The sequence below is a fragment of the Ctenopharyngodon idella genome, chromosome 21 (assembly GCF_019924925.1).
Source record: "Ctenopharyngodon idella isolate HZGC_01 chromosome 21, HZGC01, whole genome shotgun sequence".
In the NCBI taxonomy this organism is placed as follows: Eukaryota; Metazoa; Chordata; class Actinopteri; order Cypriniformes; family Xenocyprididae; genus Ctenopharyngodon; species Ctenopharyngodon idella.
Window position 1 is genome coordinate 14276460 of NC_067240.1, and position 24308 is coordinate 14300767.

At 36.3% G+C, this 24308-nt stretch overlaps 3 protein-coding genes across 3 annotated transcripts in view; 2 read left to right on the forward strand and 1 right to left on the reverse strand.

Moving 5' to 3' along the window:
- rb1 (retinoblastoma 1) overlaps window positions 1–23858 on the reverse strand; it is a 37074-nt gene extending 13216 nt beyond the window's left edge. Inside the window, exons 1-18 of the mRNA XM_051876843.1 lie at window positions 23553–23858; window positions 22229–22349; window positions 22028–22137; window positions 21185–21319; window positions 18349–18387; window positions 18182–18231; window positions 17887–17997; window positions 17421–17563; window positions 16115–16192; window positions 15685–15794; window positions 15511–15588; window positions 14828–14915; window positions 14600–14716; window positions 11798–11854; window positions 11669–11700; window positions 11468–11544; window positions 11155–11381; window positions 2496–2611 (exon numbers count right to left, since the gene is read on the reverse strand). Of these exons, the coding sequence (XP_051732803.1) occupies window positions 2496–2611; window positions 11155–11381; window positions 11468–11544; window positions 11669–11700; window positions 11798–11854; window positions 14600–14716; window positions 14828–14915; window positions 15511–15588; window positions 15685–15794; window positions 16115–16192; window positions 17421–17563; window positions 17887–17997; window positions 18182–18231; window positions 18349–18387; window positions 21185–21319; window positions 22028–22137; window positions 22229–22349; window positions 23553–23662 (1799 nt within the window). The 5' untranslated portion in view covers window positions 23663–23858. The remainder of the gene's footprint in view (window positions 1–2495; window positions 2612–11154; window positions 11382–11467; window positions 11545–11668; window positions 11701–11797; window positions 11855–14599; window positions 14717–14827; window positions 14916–15510; window positions 15589–15684; window positions 15795–16114; window positions 16193–17420; window positions 17564–17886; window positions 17998–18181; window positions 18232–18348; window positions 18388–21184; window positions 21320–22027; window positions 22138–22228; window positions 22350–23552) is intronic.
- lpar6b (lysophosphatidic acid receptor 6b) lies at window positions 3833–6351 on the forward strand. Its single transcript, XM_051876862.1, has one exon. The coding sequence runs from the start codon at window positions 4410–4412 to the stop codon at window positions 5469–5471; it is 1062 nt and encodes a 353-aa protein (XP_051732822.1). The 5' UTR covers window positions 3833–4409; the 3' UTR covers window positions 5472–6351.
- LOC127503272 (lysophosphatidic acid receptor 6-like) lies at window positions 7722–11139 on the forward strand. Its single transcript, XM_051876865.1, has one exon. The coding sequence runs from the start codon at window positions 10081–10083 to the stop codon at window positions 11035–11037; it is 957 nt and encodes a 318-aa protein (XP_051732825.1). The 5' UTR covers window positions 7722–10080; the 3' UTR covers window positions 11038–11139.
- Window positions 23859–24308: the final 450 nt, after the last annotated feature.

Consider the following 24308-nt stretch of genomic DNA (forward strand, 5'->3'; position numbering starts at 1 on the left):
CCTAATACTGTTATTCATCAGTGTTTGTGTTCATATTTGAGTTGCGGCTGGGAAAATGTGGGTCCCATGCCCAAACCAGTTGACAACCACTGAACTAAATTATAGGCCCAAGAAGTATCAGAATGAACTCTTAAATAAACACACACACATATACATATATATATACATACATACAGTGGGTACGGAAAGTATTCAGACCCCCTTAAATTTTTCACTCTTTGTTATATTGCAGCCATTTGCTAAAATCATTTAAGTTCATTTTTTTTCCTCATTAATGTACACACAGCACCCCATATTGACAGAAAAACACAGAATTGTTGACATTTTTGCAGATTTATTAAAAAAGAAAATCTCCCATCTCCCAACTGCATCTCTGGAGCTCAGCCACAGTGATCTTTGGGTTCTTCTTTACCTCTCTCACCAAGGTTCTTCTCCCCAGATAGCTCAGTTTGGCCGGACGGCCAGCTCTAGGAAGGGTTCTGGTCGTCCCAAACGTCTTCCATTTAAGGATTATGGAGGCCACCGTGCTCTTAGGAACCTTAAGTGCAGCAGAATTTTTTTTGTAACCTCTTCAGGCAGTTCCTTTGACCTCATGATTCTCATTTGCTCTGACATGCACTGTGAGCTGTAAGGTCTTATATAGACAGGTGTGTGGCTTTCCTAATCAAGTCCAATCAGTATAATCAAACACAGCTGGACTCAAATGAAGGTGTAGAACCTTCTCAAGGATGATCAGAAGAAATGGACAGCACCTGAGTTAAATATATGAGTGTCACAGCAAAGGGTCTGAATACTTAGGACCATGTGATATTTCAGTTTTTCTTTTTTAATAAATCTGCAAAAATGTCAACAATTCTGTGTTTTTTCTGTCAATATGGGGTGCTGTGTGTACATTAATGAGGAAAAAAAAAATGAACAAACGATTTTAGCAAATGGCTGCAATATAACAAAGAGTGAAAAATTTAAGGGGGTCTGAATACTTTCCGCACCCACTGTATATATATATATATATATATATATATATATATATATATATATATATATATATATATATATATATATATTTGTATATTTGTATTTAGTAGTTCATGCACTCGCTCTGAATCAGACCATGATCTTGGTGTTGCATGTACCATGCACACTATTTTTTAGCTACAGGAAGACCAATTAAAAATAATCCTTTCAAAATGCCCCAATAAAATTCAAAGTCAAATCACATGCAGAAATTTAGTAATTCAAGGAAATTTCAATTTCAATCCTCTAAACCACTTGCTACTTAGTGTAGAGGTATTTTGTGTTAAAAAAAAAACATTGATGGCAAGGTCCTAACGTTTGAGCCTGACAAAAACAAACAAACAAACAAAAAAGGCTAATGATAATGTTGGTTTCACAGTGACAAAAATAAAATTTTGTCTACTTTCCCATCATTGGTTATGCAACGTTCTATTCTAGAAATTGTCCTTCCTCTTTAACACAAATTAATTTTAGACATTGTAGTTGCATGTGCAGCATCCTTTGAGTAGTGGTAGAACAGTTGATTCTTCAATTTAAACTAGCCCTAGTAATGAAGGCAACTATAGTACAAGAATTGTTTCTTACTTTCTTTTATACTTATGACACTGTTGCTGCATCCCAATTCACCTACATATACTATGCCCTAAAAGTAGGTACTGTTTCTGTGAAGAAAATTACATACTTTTAAATGTGTAGCAGAATAGTAGGAAAGCTTAGGGACATATTATTTCGTCGGTTGCTTCTTTTTCGGACCACTCTGTTGCTTAGTTATGTGCATCCTGTCATCGTTTAAACTGCCCGGTCAATATTCTTGTCACAGTTAAAATCCTCTACATTCAATTTCATTCATACCGTATCAGAGAGAAATGCAGCAGCACATTGATCTGCCAGTCATGGATCTTTCATGCGGAGACTCTCCTCATGTGTTTGCATAATGATACATTTAAAGGTTAATAACCAAACGTATCTTTATAAAAGTTCACAATGCTGTTGCAGATGAAATATAATGTAGATAACATTGAATAAACATCTTTTCGTCAGTTTAATGTTACTGATTATTAATCACTCAAACTTCTTTATCCTGTTAGCTTTACCATTCAAAAGAGACCTCAGGAATGCTAAGGGGTGAACTAAACTTCTCTACTTAACGGTCAGTCTCACACATCCGTGATGTTTTAGTTTTTTTTAACACATTTTATTTGTGCTTGTAGTTCTAATTAAATCCTTGTCCACCGCGCAATGGGTTGTGGGCAATATTAGCCTTTAGAGTGTGCATGGATCTTCACTTTGGATTCTAACTGGAAAAAGTAGAACATCCGGGTATCTTTGGAATACTCATTTCAACATACTACGATTTGGGACACACTAATTCTATTTTTAAATACTATTTAGGACGGACAGTATGTGAATTGGGACGCAGCATTTAAACAGGTTGTGACTGGCCCAAAATTACATAGCCCTAGTTGTGAGAGTTGACTCACAGGTCAGCAGCGGTATGGTTGTGATGCAGGGGTTGGTTCAATGTTGCAGGGGGCTCTGCTTGTTCACCAGGTCCTTCCTCACAAGACTGTCTGAGGAGGTCAAAGAGAGGAGAGTCCTGCAGAGAAGAACGAGACATTGAATTAAATCACTGATCTGAAACTGAGAATATCGCCGCCTCCATGAAAAGAGAACTGATTAGAGGATATAATGAATATTATACTGAATGGGATTACTTGTACTCGTTTGTCATTTCATTTGAACACTATTTGATTAACAAATCCATTCATTTAATTCATCTGAAGTACTACCTTATTTACACCCTCAACCTCATGATTGTGTAAATCAAGACAAATGAATGTTCACTACCGGTAGTCGTGTAACTAAAAATATAATTTAACTAATTAAATAAAGTAAATAAATTATGAATTTTAAAATAATGCTTACTAAGCTATACAAGAAATGTTTTTAGATGAAATCTACAAAATATTTTCCCCTTAGTAATTTAATAATTTATGCATCAAAGTGTTAATAACTTAAAATAAAAAAAAATAAAACTAGATGAGTAAAGTTCGTAGACAAACTTTATGTTGGCTTGAAAAAGCCTAGCCAGAAAGTTTGGAATAGTTTTAAAAGCTTGAAGTTTGAAGCTTTTCAGTTTGAAATAGTTTAAGTTTTAGTTAAGTAGTTTAAAAGCTAGCTAGTGTGAGAGTGTGTAAAAAATAAAATTAAGAGGAAAATTGTTTACTCTTCTAAATCACCTGGAAATTGATAGATTTGCAAGCTTTCTAATTCATTAATTTTATTCAAGTAATTTCCAAGTTCAACAAACCGTAAATGAACTCTCAACACTCCCTTGATTTACAAGCTCGGAGTTCACACATTGTATTGTATGTGTGATGTCACGTTGAGTTGAATGTGAACTTTGGACTGACAATCCCTCCTTGTATGAACCTAGGAATTAATGAGCAATGTGCTGTTGCAACCCACACACACACACACACACACACACACACACACACACACACACACCTTATAGTCAGGAAAAAAAAAAAAAAACACAAGAGGAAGAAATTTAACAAATGTGATTTAACAAAGGGAGATCTTATCTTTTGAGATTTTAACCTTATTACAAAAATTTAGCTAGACTGTAATATGCTGAAACATCATTCTGACAGTGGGTGTTCAAACCAATAACGTGTGAAACTCATTCTGAAACTGTGGTACGTGCACGAGGGAGTTACAGATGGACATTTTTAGAGAGGAGGTGCTTTAACTCCAGCCCCACCCGCTCGTCTGATTTCCAGTCCTCCACATTGATGCACATCTCATTGTGTAAACTAGAGACTGAACAGTAGGTTGGGTACTAAATACCTCACATGGCTACAACAAATGACAAACTATGACTAAGAACTTGAAGAGACAAAAACGAAGATCACGCCACAGGTCACAGTGAAGGGAAGCCAAGAGGAGGAACAAGAAACAGAAACTGGGCTGATTTATGGAAATATCTTGTTTCTCTTCTTTGTGAAGAAAATCAACAGGCTATGGATCAACTATTCATCAAAGAGTCAAGATTGAAGTCTTTTTAGAGTCACGAATCATGCAAGCACCTTAGAACTGTGGATATGAGGAGCAAACAAACTTCCTGTGATGATAAGGCATACACACAAAGCATCACCATATCTAATGTGGCTTGCAAATGCAAATGCTTGCGTCTGAACTTGTTACACATTGACGGTAGGATTAAGCAACATCTGAATGGTAAGAAGCTTCTTATGGCAGCCCTGTGAAATGTATACACTCTGGATTTGTATACTTTCATATGGATCTTCATGGAATTTCATGTTGTGGCTCTCTGACCTTTGAAAGCAGAGGACACTGACTTCTTTTAAGCCAAATTCTAAACATTAACGATGACAGAGAAAAGCAATTGCACCAATGATGATTTTAAATATGTGTTATACAGCTCTGTTTTCAGTATCGTCTTTGTTCTCGGGCTTCTCTTCAACATGGTGGCCATGTACATTTTTATATGGAGACTGAAAATGCGCAACGAGACCACAACGTACATGATGAACCTCGTGGCCTCGGATATCCTCTTTGTCTTCACCTTGCCTTTCAGAACGTTTTACTTCATTAACCGTGAGTGGCCTTTTGGTAAAGCTCTCTGCCAAATCTCAGTGGCCTTGTTCTACACCAATATGTACGGCAGCATCCTCTTCCTCACGTGCATTAGCATGGATCGCTTCCTGGCAATCGTTTATCCCTTTGCATCTAGAACACTGAGGACCAAGCGCAATGCTAGAATTGCCTGCTGTGTGATCTGGGTGGTTCTGCTGTCGGGAAGCCTAACCGCAGGGTTTGTGATGGACACCACATCAGCTCCGAACACCACATCAGATCTGAACACTACATCAGATAAGACCAAAATATACTGTTTTGAAAACTACTCAAATTCGCAGTGGAAGTCCAAGGTATCAAAAGTTGTGGTGTGTATGGAGACAGTGGGCTTCTTGATTCCGCTGATGATCAACGTTATCTGCTCCGTGAGGGTCCTGCAGACTTTACGAGACCCAGAGAGCATCAGCCGTGGAGGGCAGCTGAACAAGGCCAAGATCTTGCGTATGATTGTGGTGCACTTGTTTATTTTCTGTTTTTGCTTCATCCCGTACAATGTCAATCTGGTCTTCTACACTCTGGTCCGAAGTGGGGTTATTACGAACTGCACTGTGGAGTCAGTGGTCCGGACGATTTATCCAATCGCATTCTGCATTGCTGTGACTAACTGTTGTTTCGACCCGGTGATCTATTACTTCACTTCCGAGACAATTCAGAACTCAATTAAACGAAAGTCTTATGCTGTCCGCAAAAACACATCAAACAATACAATTGATGATGTTGATAGGAGAAGCAATTCGATGAATAAAATCATATCTCTGAAAGCTAAATTCATCATTGAAGAGTCTACAATTTGACCAGGCAGCCAATTTTTTATATACCAATTTTATACCAAATTCTCATCTGACATATTCAACCATGTTAGCAATTGGTTGGCACAGGATATATTTGACTGATATCTAACTGAAGACTGCTGAAAAATATAAAGTTTGAGTATATTCCTGGTGCTACAATGGATGTGTGTTTACAACGCAAACTCTACCATTTGCCCTAATGGGAAACTTCACCCAAAAATGAAAACTTTGTCATCATTTACTCACCCTCAAGTTGTTTCTAAAGTTGTTTCTTTCTTCTGTTGAGCACAAAAGAAGATATTTTAAAGAATGTTTGTAACCAGACAGTTGACGGAAACTATTGACTTCCATAGCAGGAAAAAAAATTACCATGGAAGTCAATGGCTACTGTCGAACTGTTTGGAACAACTTGAGGCTGAGTAAGTGATGACAAAATTTTCATTTTTGGTTGAACTATTCCTTTAATGGATTATTGATCTTGAAATTATAAAAGAAGTGTATTTGACTGTGACCTAAAAAAAAAAAAAGTATTACTGGATTAAGTGCTGATGTTCAAGACAGACAATAGATTAAATAAAAATACTGAACATTAATGGATTATCCGTTTTATCAGTTTATCAGTTTTATCAGTATTATCAGTTAATAATGTATAACTGCTTTATTTTACAGCATTCAATAATCCAGGTTAATGTTAGTTTATAAAGACAAAATACTGTTGTTCATTGTTAATTCATGTTTGTTTAAAATACATTGTTAATTGAAATGTATATACAGTCAAACCAAAATGTATTCAGATACCTTGAACATTTCATTCATTAATACAGTTTATTCACTATAGTTTAAAAAAAATTGTAATAAAATATGACAAGATCTCAGAGTTAAACTGTGTCAAAAAGTTGTTATTTCATGTTAGCTCTTGCATTAACTGTTAACTAATTGAACCTTGTAAAGTGTTACAATCTAAGCAAACTTCATCTGTTTTGTTTTACATTTAAATGTATTAATGACTATTCAATGGTTCATTAAACCTATAGTTTATGTTTAGTAATATTCTCCAAAACTGCCAGTCTCTTGTAACATAAATGACACTGGGGGTTAAAAAAAAAAAAAAGAAGTTCCCATAAAATGTTCTCACGTGTTTATTCCTGGGAAACTCAAACTCTTTCTATTGTTTTCTGAGCCAAGTCAAAATTAAGATATACAAATTAAATCATATCCGTTCAGTCTGAAGACAAACAGCAAGAGGAAAAGGGAGTGACCCACAGAGCATGATGACAGTAGTGTGCTTTGGTTTACTGATTATATCAGGGTTTGTCACTTTAAGAAATTAAGCTGATGACAAACGGATCTGCAGGGTGTGTCATCTTATATGCAGTTAGAGACTTACCCAGCAGTAGCTCAAGCAGTGTTTATTTTTTAATCAAATTTTTCCTTTTTTTTTAATGACAATTTTTATAATTTCTTATTTTATTTTTAAATATCCTTTTTTAAATACAGGATTTAAAAATATACCATGAAGGAACTGAATAACTCAAATCAAAAAGGAAAGCTGCATTTCAGAAGCGTTGGACAGGACTGAACGAGCCCTGCTGAATTACTTACTCATTCCTTGTGTAACAACATGCCTAGGGGCCACGCTCCTAAACACTCAAAACCTACCTCTAAAGGGCATGAACTTGTATTTTCAATCATGTCTAATGCATAATATCTACAAAATTTGAGGGTGACCCATCAATAAAAGGTCATTAACTTAAGTAAACCAATAAAATGTAAAAAAGGCCATTTATTTTGATACCACCTATAAATCCTATAAAAGATTTTGTGTGATTCTGAGAAAGCCCTTACATGATAATTTCTAACTAAATCAGATGCTACATGAGATTAGGGTTGCAAAATTCTGGGAATTTTCAAAGTTGGAAACTTTCCATAAGAATTAAAGGGAATATGTGGGAATTAATGGGAATAAACTGGAAATTTGCTAAATTGCAATTGTTATCCTATAAAATGGAACTTAAATGTACTACTGCACTACTTGCTGCAGGGCTATTGAGGATTGAGAGAAAAAAAATGCAGAAGTCAGAGACTTGAAAAAGCTTAAGAGAAAATGGTTGCATTTCACATGTTTTATTAATTTCTTTTTTGGGTGGGGATGAATGCTTTAATTTTACATTTTGAATAGGATTTGTGTGTGTGTGTGTGTGTGTGTGTGTGTGTGTGTGTGTGTGTGTATGTGTGTATGTGTGTTTGGGGGGGGGGGGGGGGGGGGTCATAGGAAATGTTTATTTTATTCAACATTCATGCTTTTTGTTGTTCAATGAAAGAATAGATTATAGTTCTACTCACAAATAAATCTAAGTCAAAATTTTCATTTTTGAAAAATTTGTATTTGATTTGCATGCATGTCTGCTTATGACCAAACAAAATTTTTATATTTATGTTCGTATATGATACACGTTGTATAATACACCAAATTCACAATTAATTTCCTTTAATTACAGTTATTTCTCATTACATTTCCAGCTTGGAATATTTAAAAAAATTCCACAGCTTAACTTCTCATGGAAAGTTTCTGGAACGTTTCTGTCCCTCTGCAGCCCTAAATGAGACCAACTAATATTTCCTGTGTAGTGCTAAACATATAAATGGACAGCAAAATATTCTGTCTTGGGAAAGCCTAGATAGACCATGACTTGCACAGCACATTACTGGGCTGTGCCAGACAAGCCAAAGCAAGTTACTAAAGGGGGTCAAGAATGTAGTTTAAAAAAAAAAAAAAAAAAAAAATTGAAGGAAAGGCTTGTTCCATCGTTGCTAAGATTACTCAGGTATCGTAATGTGTTTTAAAGTTTTCTTAAAAAAAAGATTACTACTTTTTATTTTGTTACAAACGGAAAAATTTGTAACAAGCTGGAAATTAAACCACTATAATGCCACTCCATAAACTCATTTTGCTGGAAAATGATTGCAATGGTGCAAAACATTACTGATTGGTTTAGTATTTTTTAACGCATTCTTACTATTGCTTTCTCTGAAGCTCACAAATCATTTTTGTAATTTCGACAAAACCTCATCTACGTAAACCAGTTAGATAACATCATCTTGATGACAAATCAGCAGAATTTGCAACAGCAATGTATGTCACAGAAAACCAAACATGGATTTATAAGATTGATGTAAAATTTGTAAATTTACTAACAGAATGTAAAAACCAATGGCAAATAAAGCTGCATAATTTCATTGTGTTTCAAAAATAAAAATTAAGTAATAGAAATGAAATGTGCTTACTGTATGAATTTTAGCAGTGAATAAAGTCTACTTGTCTTCTGTATGTGACTACAATGAAATGTTTAATGTGTGGGGGAAAAAAAAAAAAAAAAATGAAATAAGTTCTTAAAAAAATTAGCCAGTATGATTCACAAAATGTTCAGGCTGTATATACATTTTTGCCCACTATTTCAAGTAGATTACATCTGTATCCAGAGCTGAACTACTATATTAATAATAAATCCACACACCCCCATCCAGATCTGAAGAGATATATGGCACATGCACCCACACACACAAGTTTATTGATTTAGTGAGACGATATATAAGGTCTTAATATCTGTTAAAGACACCTTCACTCAAGCATGACCGCGAACAGAGCATGTTCAGCTAGCCAAGAGAGATCACAGAGAAGATTCAGATAAAAATGGATGAGATAACACAAAATGGTAAGTTTATTCTATGTATTTTATCTATGCTATCTAAAATTTAGATGCCATCTACAATTTTCCCCATCAAGAATAGATTGTTATCAGTTTCTGAGTCTCTCCTTTACGCACTCAATTTAAAAAATAATAATAAAAAAAAAATACCCAAAATTACCACTATATGTGCAGTTCTGTTAATATATAGCATATAACATAAGCTGTATACTGAGCCACATTTCTACATTTATATAAAAAAAAATAAAAAAAAATAAAAGTATATAAATCCACTCAGGTTTTGTTTATAAATTACAAATTAGTAATATTGATTCATTTATGCTGCCTTTATATCTTATTTTTTATAATATTAAAAGAAACATTTCTGAAAATATTCTTTAGTAAATCAGACAAAATTAAGTTTATTCAATTAATTTAACATGCATAAGACAAGTTTAAATGTGCACATTTACAGTGTGTGCAAATAACAGGCAGCTTAACATTAATAAAACTTCTACAGTTCTTTACTGGCAGCAGCGGCTGCTTTCTAAATTAAGCACTCTTCTGTCATAATTCAATCACTTTACCCTTCCGTTTCATAAACCCAGATCATATAGACACAGCCGTCCTAGCTGGTTATGACCAGGTGGTTTGCTTTATATGAAGAGGAAGTTGTAACTTTGCAAATTTCCTTCTACAGTTTCAGGTGGCTATATGAAGAGGAGTCACTTGGACTTTAAATGATGTAGCCAAATTTTAAAAAAGCCTAACATGCGAGATCACGAGATTTTTTGTAATCATAAAGTAGTGGTATAACTGCAAAGCTATTGTCCCTCTCGCCAAAAGAAGGTTCCTCATTTGGTTCTGTACTGCAAGAGGCAGGTTTTGACTGATACAATCTAGGGCGGCCCAAGCCGAAAGTGATCATGGATCTCCGTAACACAACAAACATGTCTATTCAAGCCAACTGCACGGTGGACACCAGCTACCGTTTCACCTACTACAAGATCTCCTACAGCATGATCTTCATATTCGGTGTCGTCAGCAATGCCACAGTGCTGCAACGTTTCTGCCGCATGCCTCGAACATTCACCAGCACGGGCGTCTACATGGCCAACCTGGCTGCTGCGGATATCTTCTTTGTTACCTCCCTCCCCCTGCGCATCTATTATTACCACAACAAAGCTGCCACCTCCAACCGCACCAGCGACTGGTCTCCAGGAGCTGCTTTCTGTCAGCTGACCTTCACGTTGAAGTACATCAGTCTATACGGAGGAATCTTCTTCCTGGTTTGTATTGGAGTAGACCGCTACTTTGCTGTGGTTAACCCTCTACTTCAGCACCTGAGGAAGGTCCGTACTGCCCGCATGCTCAGTGCTGGGATCTGGTGCCTAGTCCTAGCCCTCAGCCTCGCTCTACCCTTCCTGCATTCGGTGGCATCCCGACGGCACAAGTCGTGCCTTATGGATCCTTCTTCCAAACGTCACCGTACTATTATTTTAGCTTCTCTCGGCCTGGTACAAATTGCCCACCTGCTGCCCGCGCTGCTCCTGCTGTTCAGCTACTGCAGCATACTCCGCGTGCTCTGCAGGCTGCCGCACCGCAGGAAGGTCCGGCACCGACGCACACTCACCGTCATCTACTGGGTCCTGGTGGTCTTTTTCCTTTGCTTCACCCCTTACCACCTAAATCTACTGGGTTACACTCTCACACAGGTGGGCCTTGTGCACAGCTGTGGACTTGCTCAAGTCACTAAAGCTCTCCATCCCATAGTGCTCTCGCTGGCCAGCACCAATTGCTGCTTAAACCCCCTCATTTACTACTTTTCCAGCAGCCTGGTGCACAAAGAGCCAATCGGCAGTAGAGGAAGTGCTAGTCAATGAGGTATTTGCTCAGCAATGTAACTAGTTGCTAGAATAGGCTGAATGCTTGCTAAATAGTTGCTTCAGTGACTGACTGAACGAAACAATCGACATAAATGGCAGCAGACAGTTACTCACCGCTCTCCATGCAAGGCTCTCCATGATAACATGTTCGCACTGCTCCAGGTGCTTCATCATGTCGTGCTTCAGGGTGGGTTCGGCTTTGATGAAGCTCTCTATCACCTTGTAGAAGTCAAAAGCAGGCAGCTGGAAGACGTCCAAGATCCAGGGGAAGCACAGATCAGTTTCAATGGAATCGCTGGCCCCTGAGCTGCGGCCAATACCTCCATTCTTTAAGGAGTTCCCTAGAAGAAGAAACAACATGTGTGGTTAACACATACAATCTGTGTGGTTAACATATATAAGCTAATTCTATGCCAAAATAACTTACCAACATAAGTTGCCATAACAACTTCCAGAGCGCATGCAAGCAATGAGGTATGGAATGCTGCATTGTTGAGAAGTTTACTATAAAGGAAGTAACATGATTTATTGTCAGTGTACATTTCATAACAAAAATCACAGATTTATGACTGTAACGATCTGATAAATGGCAGTTAATGATCTGTGAAGATGCTCATATTGTTCTTACCTGAAATTCTGCACTGATAATCTCTTCTCCTCCTAAACATGACAAAGATGTGGCCATCAGAAAAAAATGTACAACTAACAATTTAAATTAAAGCATGTAAAATGCATTTCAGGTTTCTATAAGGCTTACCGATTTAAGCATGGACTCCATGACTTTGTAGTAGAGCTGGGCACCAAGATTAAACCGCTGAAAACACAAAAAAATTTGCCCCTTTGTTGTACAAAAGCTACACTACAGAGCAAAAGTTTGAGGTCTGTAAGATTTTTTTTTTGTTTGTTTTTGAAAAATCTCTTATGCTACAGCATCACATGATCCTTCAGAAAACATTCTAATATGCTGATTTGATGCTCAAGAAACATTTCTTATTATTATCAGTGTTGAAAATGGTTGTGCTGTTTAAATTGTTGTGGAAACCATGATTGCTGAACAGAAGCATAAAAAAAAAAAAAATCTTACTGACCTCAAAGTTTTGAACAGAAGTGAATTTCTGAAAGTTGCAACAAATAAAGCACTAGTCTAAACAATTACTGTTATATAGGATGTCATTTATGGACTCACAAATATTGAAATTGTGTATACTTCCACCACTAACCAATATCAACCATATCAATCTAGAATTGTACATGCTTCAAATTAGGGCTGCAGGATATTGGAAAAAACTGACATTGCAATATTTTGTTTTTCTGTGATATATATTATATTATATATATATATATATATATATATATATATATTATATATTATTATAATTTATATATTTATATATATATATTAAAAAAAAAAAAAAAAAAAAAAAAAAAAAAAAATCACCAGATGACTTGAATAGCTCTATTTGGAAAGAATTAATCATTCTAGAATCATTGGGGTGATTTTGTAGGTGAGGGAATATGCATATATAAAATAATAAACAAATTATAAGCATAGATAAATATAATAGAACAAAGATACAAATGAAATAAATAGTGCTTTATATTTTCCAGGTAAGTCTAACAGTATCAGTTACAGAAATTGAATAATCAAATATAAAATAACACTGCATAGTCTTCACTGTATAAATTAAACATTATTAATCTGTGTTAAAACTACAAATGTGATTTTTCTCTGCCTTTTGTTGTTTGATTAACATTTATGACACAGAAAGCAGCAGGGGCTTCTGTTGCTTTAAGAGCGAATGCGCAGCGCGGATCCAAAATACTGTTACACATCCGGTTTTCTTCTGTTTCGTTCACCTAAGCCATAATCAATTTTGTTTACAAGGATACTCAATGTTTTACATGCATTTTGACAATGTTTTGCTTGTATGTGTCCATTCAGGCACAAATCAGTCCCTCCAGGATTTCGCGATTCTGAGATCGCTGAATTTATCGCAAAGTCAAGTAAACTCCGCAATATTCAGAGAAGCTTGCATTTTTTCTTAATTGTCGCAGATTTTCCACAGATTTTGGGCTCAGACACATCCCGTGACGTCATCGCAACATGCATTTTGACAACTCATTTGAGCTGCGCAGCTCAGACCAATAACAGACAACGCGACATGAGTTCAGAGCAGTGGGCCGATCTCGATCACACGACACCATTGCTTGAATTCACAGAAGAATTAATAACATCGCTGTGAAATCTTGTGAGAAGCATTCACATTCGTCACAGAATTCTCTGTAACACCACAAGTCAGATCAAACAGTGCCGACGTTTAAACTGTTTGATCTGATATCTGTGGTTTAACTAAGAATTCTGCGCCGCTTTCTTCTCAGCGCTGTGTAATCTGGAAACCATGAGAAACATTGTGCCATGAACACAAAGTGTAGGCCAAGTGTAACGTTGTAACACTAACAGAAATAACTTGTGGCAGAAACGGTCTAATGTTTTCGAGTGCTTTTAAATGCTTCACACAACTTTTCCCAGCACTTCAAAGCTTTAAATATTGCCCAATTTGAAAGTTATTTTTAATATGATGTCCAAAACATTATTTGTTCATCCTTCATAGTTTCGTCCCCATTTGTAAAACTAAGAGTTTCACGATGTAGGAAAGCAAACACTTATTTAGAAATAAAAAAGACAATAAATTACCACTACAGTAGATGCGGCAGAGGAGCACTTATTGGCTTATTAGCCATTTCCACACCTTAGTATATATTCTTATAAATTGTATTTATTAAATATAATAATAAAATAAAAGTTAATATTATCTGCATCTCAACTCAAGCTCAGTGCTTTTCTATCAGCCCTCACAGCGCTGCCAAATCAGGGGCTGGTGCCACCTTAGAACTTAATGGCATCGGTGTTACTGCCCGGAGCCCTGCAATGGATCTCGAGGTCAGAAAAGTAATAACGATGTTATTAGAATGTTGTCTGTTGTATATTTTCACTGCAAAGCAACAAGAAATGCAAAAAAATATTGCCGCAAATTTTGAGAAAAGTAGTAATTTAGTAATTTTAGGCGCAAAAATCAGAAAAAAGTCAAAATCCTGGAAGGACTGACAAATAGACGCAGAAGAGAACGGCATTCAGTGTTCACGTGCATCTGCGCGGCTCTGTGTGTGTGTGTGTGTGTGTGTGAAAAACAGCCACACATTCAGAAATGAGTTCTCTTCCGCGTCTTTATGCGCTCAAATTCGTTTAAAATCTCTTGAATGTTTAAACTGACAGGACCTAAAACATGTTCAAATAATAAACTTTCATTGTATGATGGTCAAACTTTGCAATTGATCTGAGAATCATGTACGTTTTGAACCGTGGTGTCTGGTCCGTACGGATTAACGATCCCTATACTAGACATCACACATCCTGCAACATGACTATCGCGGATGCGCACATCATGATTTCGATGCTAAAACAATATATCGTGCAGCCCTACTTTAAATGAATCAGCTATTCGATGAATAGGAAAACAAAAAAGGCCTGACATTATCTGATTCCAATTGCTGGCAGTACCTTTCTGCCCAGCCCCTCGCAATGCTGGCCCACAGCCTGTGCAAACCTCTGGATGAAGACCTGACCCAGCTCCTCAACCCTCTTTCTGATCTCTTCTGATGGGTCAACAGTGCAGTTCTGACAAACACATTCCAAATAAGGCATATATATTACTTATTACTTTGTTTCTGTGTAATATAAGTCCAGCCATTCTGTCTGGGGAAATAGAATGTTTTTGAAAGGAAATACCTTGTAATAGACTAGGAGATTGCTTGAGGGCTGGTCACTAGCTGAGGTGAGATCAACCCTGAGCTGCTGTATGGAATTCATTGCAGCCCTGGAGAAACAAAACCGGGGGAACATGAGTGAAAAGTGCTAGCAAGACTTAAAATTGGACATGCTTCCATTATTGTAAAATATTTTCAACTGAACTTCAACAAACAAAATTACTGGTATGCATTCATAAAATTTCTACAGTCAAATATCTATTAGAGTACTATGTGAGATTTCCTAGTATTAAAGCAAAACCCAGGAGAAGTTCAGAGCTTTAGGGGCCACGTAAAAAGACTAAAACTCAGAGGGAATCCCATCATGTGAACTTAGGCATAAGCTTAGAGCATTATGAAACTGCTGGGTTTACATAATAACACACAAATGACTGTGATCTGAACTAGTGAGCAAATTCCCAAGCTGCTTTTCTTCAAGCAAGGTTTGAAAGGTGTGGGAACCTTCAGAAATCGTTCTAATATTCTGATTTGGTGCTCAAAATCATTTCTTATTACTAGTAACATTGAAAACCATTGTGCAGCTTCAGATTTTTTGCTGAATAGAAAGTTCTGAAGAACAGCATTTATTTGAAATATAAATCTTTTGTAACAATTTCTTAAATTTTGTTCTTTCATGTTCTCGGTACTGTAGGAGCACAGTCGTACCTGATTGGGGTCTGTGGAACTGGAATTACAACATCCTCTCCTGGAAAATTCTTTCTTGGAGTCACTTCTACCTTTGACCTATGAGAAATATTAACATTAAAAAAAAAAAAAAAAACATATGTAGCTGTCTGCAAAAAATGTCTAATAACATGATTTTAATTTAATGAAACTCACACTTCAATTTTGTTGGGGGAAAGCGTTTCATCATCAACCAAGAACAACCTGGCATCAAAGTCCTTGTTTTTGTGGTACAGCTCTTCATATTGCTTGGAAAGTGTTTCCATCTATAATAAAAAGAAAACAGATGGCCACAAGGATTACTTTAATTCAGACCGTATTGTATGTCCTTTTCATAGCTGTTACTTTATTGCTAATAATTAGAGCTGAACCTGCACTAGCTTTCCTATTTATCACTATGCAAACAAAGAGTCCATAAAACACTGTACATAGTCCAACACATAAGCTATGAAATACAATACAGTTCAAATTCATAATCCAAGGTGGGAAGCGCCCGATGGGGATTTGATTGGTTATTTAAACACTCTGTATAGCTCTCAAAGCAGAAGCAGCTTTTGTTAACCATCTTCCATGGGATATTACTCACTGGAGGAAGCCCTTGGAGTCCCGACAGACCCACAGAGTCCAGAAATGCACAGAAAGTGGTCTGGTACACGTTTTTCACCTGCAGACAATAATGTGACCTCTGGTTAGAAGAAGCAGCTTCACCATGCAAATGAGCTACTTATCACACACTGACACCTTGTCCCCATGTTGAGAGAAATCAGGCGTAAGGTGCAGAGGCGTTCTGTCCACTGTGTAAACATAGCATTTAATAGCATGTAAAGCATTTACTCATCTCACTTGCACAAAAACAGATTCAGTATTGCTTAAAATTAACAATAACAGTAAAATGCATAATGCAAACTATAATATTACGCAAATCTGCAATAAGTAAATGTTAAATTATACAAATATACTTTATTTAATCCCACTTTCCTCCATTTTCACAGGTTTATAAACACTTTTTTAAAAATACATTTTACAAATGAATACATTTTAAATCAGTAAACCTTCAGTAAGGAATGTAACTGTAAAGTGTAAGTGGGCTACAAACCTTTGCTCTTATTAGAGGTTTTAATTTTATTGTTTACTTTCTCAAAAGTAGATTAGTGTATTATTTAATTCCCCTTGGATCTTGATTGAAGCACACCAGGGTCTGAAATTAATGGGAGCTTGAAGCAAAAATGCTAACAAAATTAAAAATACCTCAAAAATTCAAGTTATGTTGGCAAAAAAAAGCCCCACTAATAAGTTCTTGATTTGTTTTGTATTTATAACAATATAGTTAAGCAAGAGTGCGGTTTTTCGCCGAATAGCATACTGCAAACGTGAAATTGTTTTTATAGAATAAATCAATAAACAAGAAGTTAATATTAAATAACTTGGACACATTTTGTCTGTTTTTGCTCCTTCACAGAAAATAGTTCCACATCAGAAATGTTTTGTGTCTCTGATTCAACATGTTTCGTTCCTGAATGAATCAGTGTTTCTGAATGAACTGATATAAATGATTGATTTAATGACTCACTCATTAAGATGGTGACTTGCTGTCTGTAAGATAGATACAAGAGTTTTTTGTTTATTCGTTGTTTATTTCCTGTCGTCGTGCAGGCTCACTAACTGCATGTAAAAATGCCTCCTAATTAGCCTTTTTATGCATTTCTTTTTAAATAGCGTGTTACTTGTACGTAATGCATTATTTTTTCATAAAAAGTAATTAACGCAATTAGTTACTTTTTTAGGGAGTAATGCAATATTGTTATGCGTTACTTCTGAAAGTAACTTTCCCCAACAAGCTGTATTTGAAAGCTTGCAATGACTGATGGGACTGTGTCTGAATGAGAGCAAACCTCATCCACACTGCAATCGCCCTCCTTGCACAGTGTCTCCAGCAACTGCATGTCCATCTCTGGAGGACGGGGTTTGGTTTTGCCCTGATTACGTCGGGATGTCCTGGTTGGAGGACTCAAGGTGGATGAACTAACTGCTGACTCTGGAATGAAAATATGAGAACAATAAGATCATTTTGCCAAAATAGGGATGGTTAGCCTCAAAATTCAAGTAATACCAAGTAGATGTTAGTCACATTCATATAGCCAAAAGTAAGACTAAAAGGATTGTTATACTACTAAATGTTGCAAAAAACAATGATTATTTGTATATGCCAAAGTTTGTAGGGGAATAAGGTTGTTTGCTGGTTTCTCTAGTGAGTTCTTTAGTGACTTATTCACAATATTTTCTCTTATTAAATTTCAAATGGCATTTAAAACATTTGACCCTGCTGTCTCCGAGCTGTGGAATGTGAGGAAAACTCACTGTAGGGTGACTGAAGGAGAGAAGGAGTGAAACGCTTGGTGAAGAACTCCAGAACACACAGCAGCAATTGAAAAGCTATCACAAGGTCATCCTCCATATGCAGAAATGTTCCTTTACAGGGAACATGACACAAAAACAAGAAATGACAATGTGGGCATGTGGAAACGCTATCCATGACACATTTAATCCGTAGAGAAAAAACTTCACTTGCTGTAAACAAGGCTCGTTATTTACATGGATGAACCCAACAGAATCTGAGAAATATTTCCTGTGCAAATTTTCTGTAATGACTCACCCTTGGCCAAGAGGAACATGGTCCAACTGCTTTCCCAAAGCTCTTTTCTCCTTGAAGGAAACAGGCATGGGACAGTAAGATCACTGATGTTTAATGGAACAACTCTAGAATATTATTGTGGAACTACAGCTGGGCTAACAGTTCAAACAAACAGGATTTCTACTCACTTTGCTATGTCAGGCTCTGCAAATATTTTTTCACAAGTCCTGGAAGAAAATTAAAGAATGACTTTATTAGATTCAGCATACTTACACTTTTTCATATGAAAAACATCTGAAAAGGGAATTAGACTGCACAAAGTAGAGGTGCACTAAAATGGTGAAAATTTTTATATTAAAAATTTTAAATAATTACTAATAATAATAATAGCAAATATTTTTAATATAATTATTATTTTAAAATCCACTTTCTGCATAAAGAGAAAATAGACAAAAAAACCCCTTCATGTTTAACAAACATGTTAATCTTTAACATCCAATAACAGAATCTTTGATATGGAAGAATGTAAAGTGAACTGAAGGCAGAATAAATAAAAGCACAACATTAATAATACTAATATTAAAATGCATTTAAACAAATGCTATTGCTAATTTAGAGAGTTCTTTTTTCAGCTCTGTATACCTAGACTTTTGACCATGAATTTTTTGGTGCATCTCATTAGTACTGAACATATATATATATATATATATATATATATTATATACACACACACACACAAACCAAAATTAAATATAATGTCAACCAGGAGTTTATCAACTGTTATAGACTTAAGCGTGAAGACTTTATGACGCAGTGAAGAGGCTGCACAAATAACCACAGAGCCTGTCGGCACGTGGCACTCGAAACACAAAAACAAAGCACTACCCCTGCAGCTTGACCACAGACTTAAATTAGGCCACATGTCTAGACTTTCTGTTCACCACAAGCACCGTTTGTCAGTAACTGCAAAAGAGCAAATTGAACTGAGTCCAGCAAGCTCTGAAAAAAAGGCAGATAACCCACAGAGCAGATCTCTCCCACACCGAGACGGCTGCTGCCACCTTCAGGTTTAGAAATGACCTGTACGAATGTTTCAAAGGTTTTCACTATTCAAATTATTAAATCAAGTCATAATGCAAATCATGCAACATAAAAGCTTAAGCAATTACTGAAGGAAAAACAAAACAATGTTTTAACGGAGTAATACACAACCGGTTTCATCACCCCAGGAGTGACGTGAGATGAGTCACATTCTTTAAATGCGACGCAATGCAAGCATTATCTAAATAAAGTGACATGCTGAGGGAAGGGCGAGCACACCCAGAGGCATGCCCAAGCATCACCCGATTAGTAGCTGTTCAGTCCTAATGAGCTTGTAAAACTTATATATATATCATTTCATTCTGTATACATTCAGAAATAGTTCATGTTTCCCTTTAGATCTTTTTCTTTTAAGGAAAATTAGGAGACACTTTATTTTGATGGTCCACTTTAGAAATTTTACTAACTAGAAGTAACTTTGCAACTACATGTCAACTACCAGTCATTACAGTATTAATAGACTGTCTGCTTAATATCTGCTAACACTTTATTTTGATGCTCCCCAAAAAACATTCTACTGACTATAAGTAACTTTGCAACTACATCAACTTATTGACGTATTAAAATCTAATCTAACTTATTAAAATCTGACCTTAACCTAACAGTGTACTAACACTCTAATGAGAGTTAGTTGACATGTAGTTGCAAAGTTACTTGTAGTTAAAGGGTTAGTTCACCCAAAAATTAAAATTCTGTCATTAATTACTCACCCTCATGTTGTTCCACACCTGTAAGACCTCCGTTCATCTTCGGAACACAAATGAAGATCTTTTTGATGAAATCCGAGAGGTATATGGCTCGTCTATAGACAGTAATTTAACCAACACTTTCAAGGTCCAGAAAGCTACTAAAAACATAATTAAAACAGTCGACGTGACTGCTGTGGTTCAACCTTAATTTTATGAAGCGACGAGAAAAAAAAGCGACTTTTTGTGTGCAAAAACAAAACAAAAATAACTACTTTATTCAACAATATCTTCTCTTCTGTGTCATTCTCATTTGTTGTTTTTTACATCCAGAGCTTCCAGGTTCTATGTCCGAACGCCGACTCATTATTGGCCAGCTCCTGCGTCAGCATCACACGAATGCGTCGCGCTGCTCACGTGAACAGCTTTGGCCAATACAGAGACGGCATTCGAACATAAACACGGAAGTCTTCACTGTGCTTACTCCGGCAACTGTGTAAGGATAATGACAGGGAAGAGAAGATATTTTTGAATAAAGTCGTTATTTTTGCACACAAAAAGTATTCTCGTTGCTTCACAACATTAAGGTTGAACCACTGTAGTCACGTCGACTGTTTTAACAAAGTCTTCAGTACCTTTCTGGACCTTGAAAGTGGTGATTATATTGCTGTCTATGGACGAGTCATATACCTCTCTGATTTCATCAAAAATATCTTAATTTGTGTTCCGAAGATGAACGAAGGTCTTACGGGTGTGGAACAACATGAGTACTTTGTCAAAAAAATACTATTTTACATAAATGCTAGGGCAGGGACAATACATCGATGCATCGCGAATTGAGAAATGATTCTGGATATTTTTCCGATATTTTCCGTATGTATCACAATTCTCTCTAATCGATTCCGAGCTTAGTTTTCAACAGCAGATGGCACTGCGTGCTTTAGAAACAGCCGTACTCTGTTTCCTTCCAATTCTTTACACACACCACTTGAACCTTCTATAAAATAATCATTCATAAAGTTGGTGAGCATAAAATACCTCTTACCCCAAACTTTTAATTTTTTTTATTTACTGACAAGATGATTAGTAGATCTTGGAACTGAACTGAGGAAATGTCAGTTAGATCACAATGCTGATTAATCAGCAAAATGTCAACACATTGTGAAATTAATCATATGATATAATCTTATCAATACATAACTACTGCAAATTCAAAACAATACTGTACAACACTTACTTCACAAATCTTTGGTAGAGGGTCAAGGTCACATCATATTTCTTCTCCAATCGTGTCACAGCAGTGTTCACTTTGGGGCTTATTGTGTCCACATTTACATCCATCTTCCTCACAAGGCTGATTAACTGCTTCACACTACAAAAGAAACGGCATATTCAGGCACATGATCAGCTAAAGACAAAAAAAAAAAAAAGGAATACCTGACCCACAACCCCCCTACCCACCTGCTTGCTTATTATTATTAAAACAAATACTGTAAAAATAAAAAATTGAGTATTTAATAATAATAATACTACACTGTAATACAATATGTGATAATAAATAAACAATTGTTATTATTGTTATTATTATTAATAACAACAATAATTATTATCATTATTATTTTATTTTTATTTCATCTTACAGTACTATTACAACACTAACATTTACGTTTGCCTTAAATTCTTTGCTTTGAAACGTTAAACCAGAAAACCGCAGGCTTTACTCTAAAACATGTAACACGTCAGACTATATATTTATATAAATACATCACAACCGTTGCGACTTAAGCCATATCACATTCTCACAACCATGCATTGTCAAAATTCATAAATAAGTTACCGGGCAACTGGTGAGTACCCGCATTTGAAGCTTTGAACCCTGACTAACACCCTGACTAAGAGTCGGAAAATATGGAAATCTGTACAAATACAGAAAAATCACATCCCTGCATATTAAAGTGTAGTATATATGTTATTATCACTTAACAACAGGCATAACCACACTTTGACAGAACAACTTGCTGATCTTAAAAGGGAAGAATCAGGACTCCTCCACGACTTCATGTTCATTTGCCAAACCTACCTCAGTCCAACCACTTTTAGGAATTGTGTAAAGGTGAGGCTGATGCCTTCAAGCTCCAAGCCTGCAATAAACAGACAAGCTCCCCACTGCTGTCTGTTCGAATACGGCATCTAGCAATGGAAGACACAGACATGATTGTGTATTGCACATTTATAAACCAATAAACTAGAGTGGTAGTGCAGATATCCAAGGAAACCGTACATTTGCCTTGTCCATCGGCCTGATCTCCCTCTCCCAAATTTTCCACGCATGATCACAGATGGGATTTGTGGCCTGCAGCTCCTCACTGAGAGACACAAACTCAGATTCCTTGTCCTTGTGTCTGGTAAAACAACACAGTTGACAGACATGAGTAAACACATTGCAAGGAGATTTTGACACTATATGCCAAACGTCACATGACCAAACCGGAAAACTGGTCTCATTGCATCCGCTTGTCAGAGAAAGTGGTAAAAGCAGTATGGCCTTTTAAGGTAATCAGCGAAACTACCTAGTTCACATTGTTATAGGTGTTTTATTCTATTAAATATCTAAACATCAGTGTGAAGAAGAAAAATGAGAAAAGCTTTTAAATATCAATCTGCATATGCGGGGGACATCAGTTATGCTCATCTTTGCTCGCTCCTTTTAAGTAATCTTGAATAAAACAGCAAATTTTTTAATGAAGCACATACAAAAGACATAAACCTGAAGCGATCCGATCTGTTTCACAGAATACGGAAGTTAGATTGCGCATAACCCCTATTGTGGAATGGTCACTATACTAGTGCTGCTGGTCACGCAACATTGCTTAAACACATAACTAACGCTTGTCAGCTGTTTAGCCACCACTTGAACCCTTGTATTCAGTAAAAAAAATGCTTTACTAGTTGGTTATGTTCACCAGATATTGTGATAATAGTCTATTACACTATACTATTATATAATATACGATATGTATGTGGGTATATCTACGGTGTACACATAACTGCTGACTGAAATTAACATTTAATTTCACACAATATTTATTGAAATTTCTTTTAAAAAACGAAATCAGGTATTGTGTATCCCAAATGGCCATACAAAGGCAGATAAACTGATTTATGACAAATCACCGTAGTTCTTTTACAGTACCTACAGCTTAACTGTGGTATTTGTAATAATACCATAGTAGGCACAGTAAAATACTGGGTGCGTAGTAATTACCATGGTATGACAGAGTAACTAAACTATTAAAACTGTCAACAGTAAACAGTCGCATAAACACATTTTAAAAACTGTCATTCATAACAGTGTTACTTACAGTTACTATATTACAGTACTATAGTTACTATATTACAAAGAGGGTACATTCTCATACGCGTCTGACTAGTTTTCTGAAGATGGTTTAACGTTACTAGTTTTATTCTTTCAGGCATCTTTATCAAACATTGCTGGTTCCTGGCTTCCTCAGTCACCATAATGTGTAACTAAAGATGGTCTGTACAAATAATTCATTACAGTCTATTGTGTTTATTTTAGAGATAGTCGCGCGGTGTGACCTCACCGTTCGGGGCTCAGCACTGCGTTCTCGCTACTGTCCGGAGACTCGCTCTTCATGGTCCCCTTGAACTCTTTCTTCTGCGGAGTCCCGCTACTGCGCTTCTTCGGCGGCATGTCGATGGTCTCGTGATGAAGAGCGCGTTCACTCACAAGCACAGCGAGCGATCACGAGCGGCGGGTTTGTGTTGATGTTGTTGTTGTTGTGGTTAGTGGTTGGATGTCGGAGCCTGAGACCGCTCGTTTGCGTCCGCAACTCTCCACTATTTCCTCAACTACCCAAAACGCGGGAAAACTGATCGACGCAACGTCCGCCGCTGTTGCGTCACGTCCGGTTATTGGGCATACTAAACAGTAATAACCCCGGTAATGACATAAACAACACATCTTTCTTTTTAACCATTTTTATATTTCAGAATGAGCAACGTATCAGTTGTTCGTAGTAAGTTAAAAAATACTAAAATGCACTTGAAACAATTTTAAAAGCCTTTTACTCAGTTCTATCTATGCTCATTGATTAAACACTTGAAGACGACAGAGTAGCCCTACTTTTAAAATGAGAGTTGTGATCTCAAAACACGTTTAGCCACAAATGTAAAAAAAAAAAAAAAAAATGCGTTTAAAACAATTTGGATTGATTTTGAATTTTGCGATTTTTGTACTTGCTGTTTAAATGGGGAACTGCCTAAAATGAACGGTATGTTTCCGTCAAAAGCACAATAAAAATTAAAATAGATTACCAAGTTACATTTGACTGAAACAT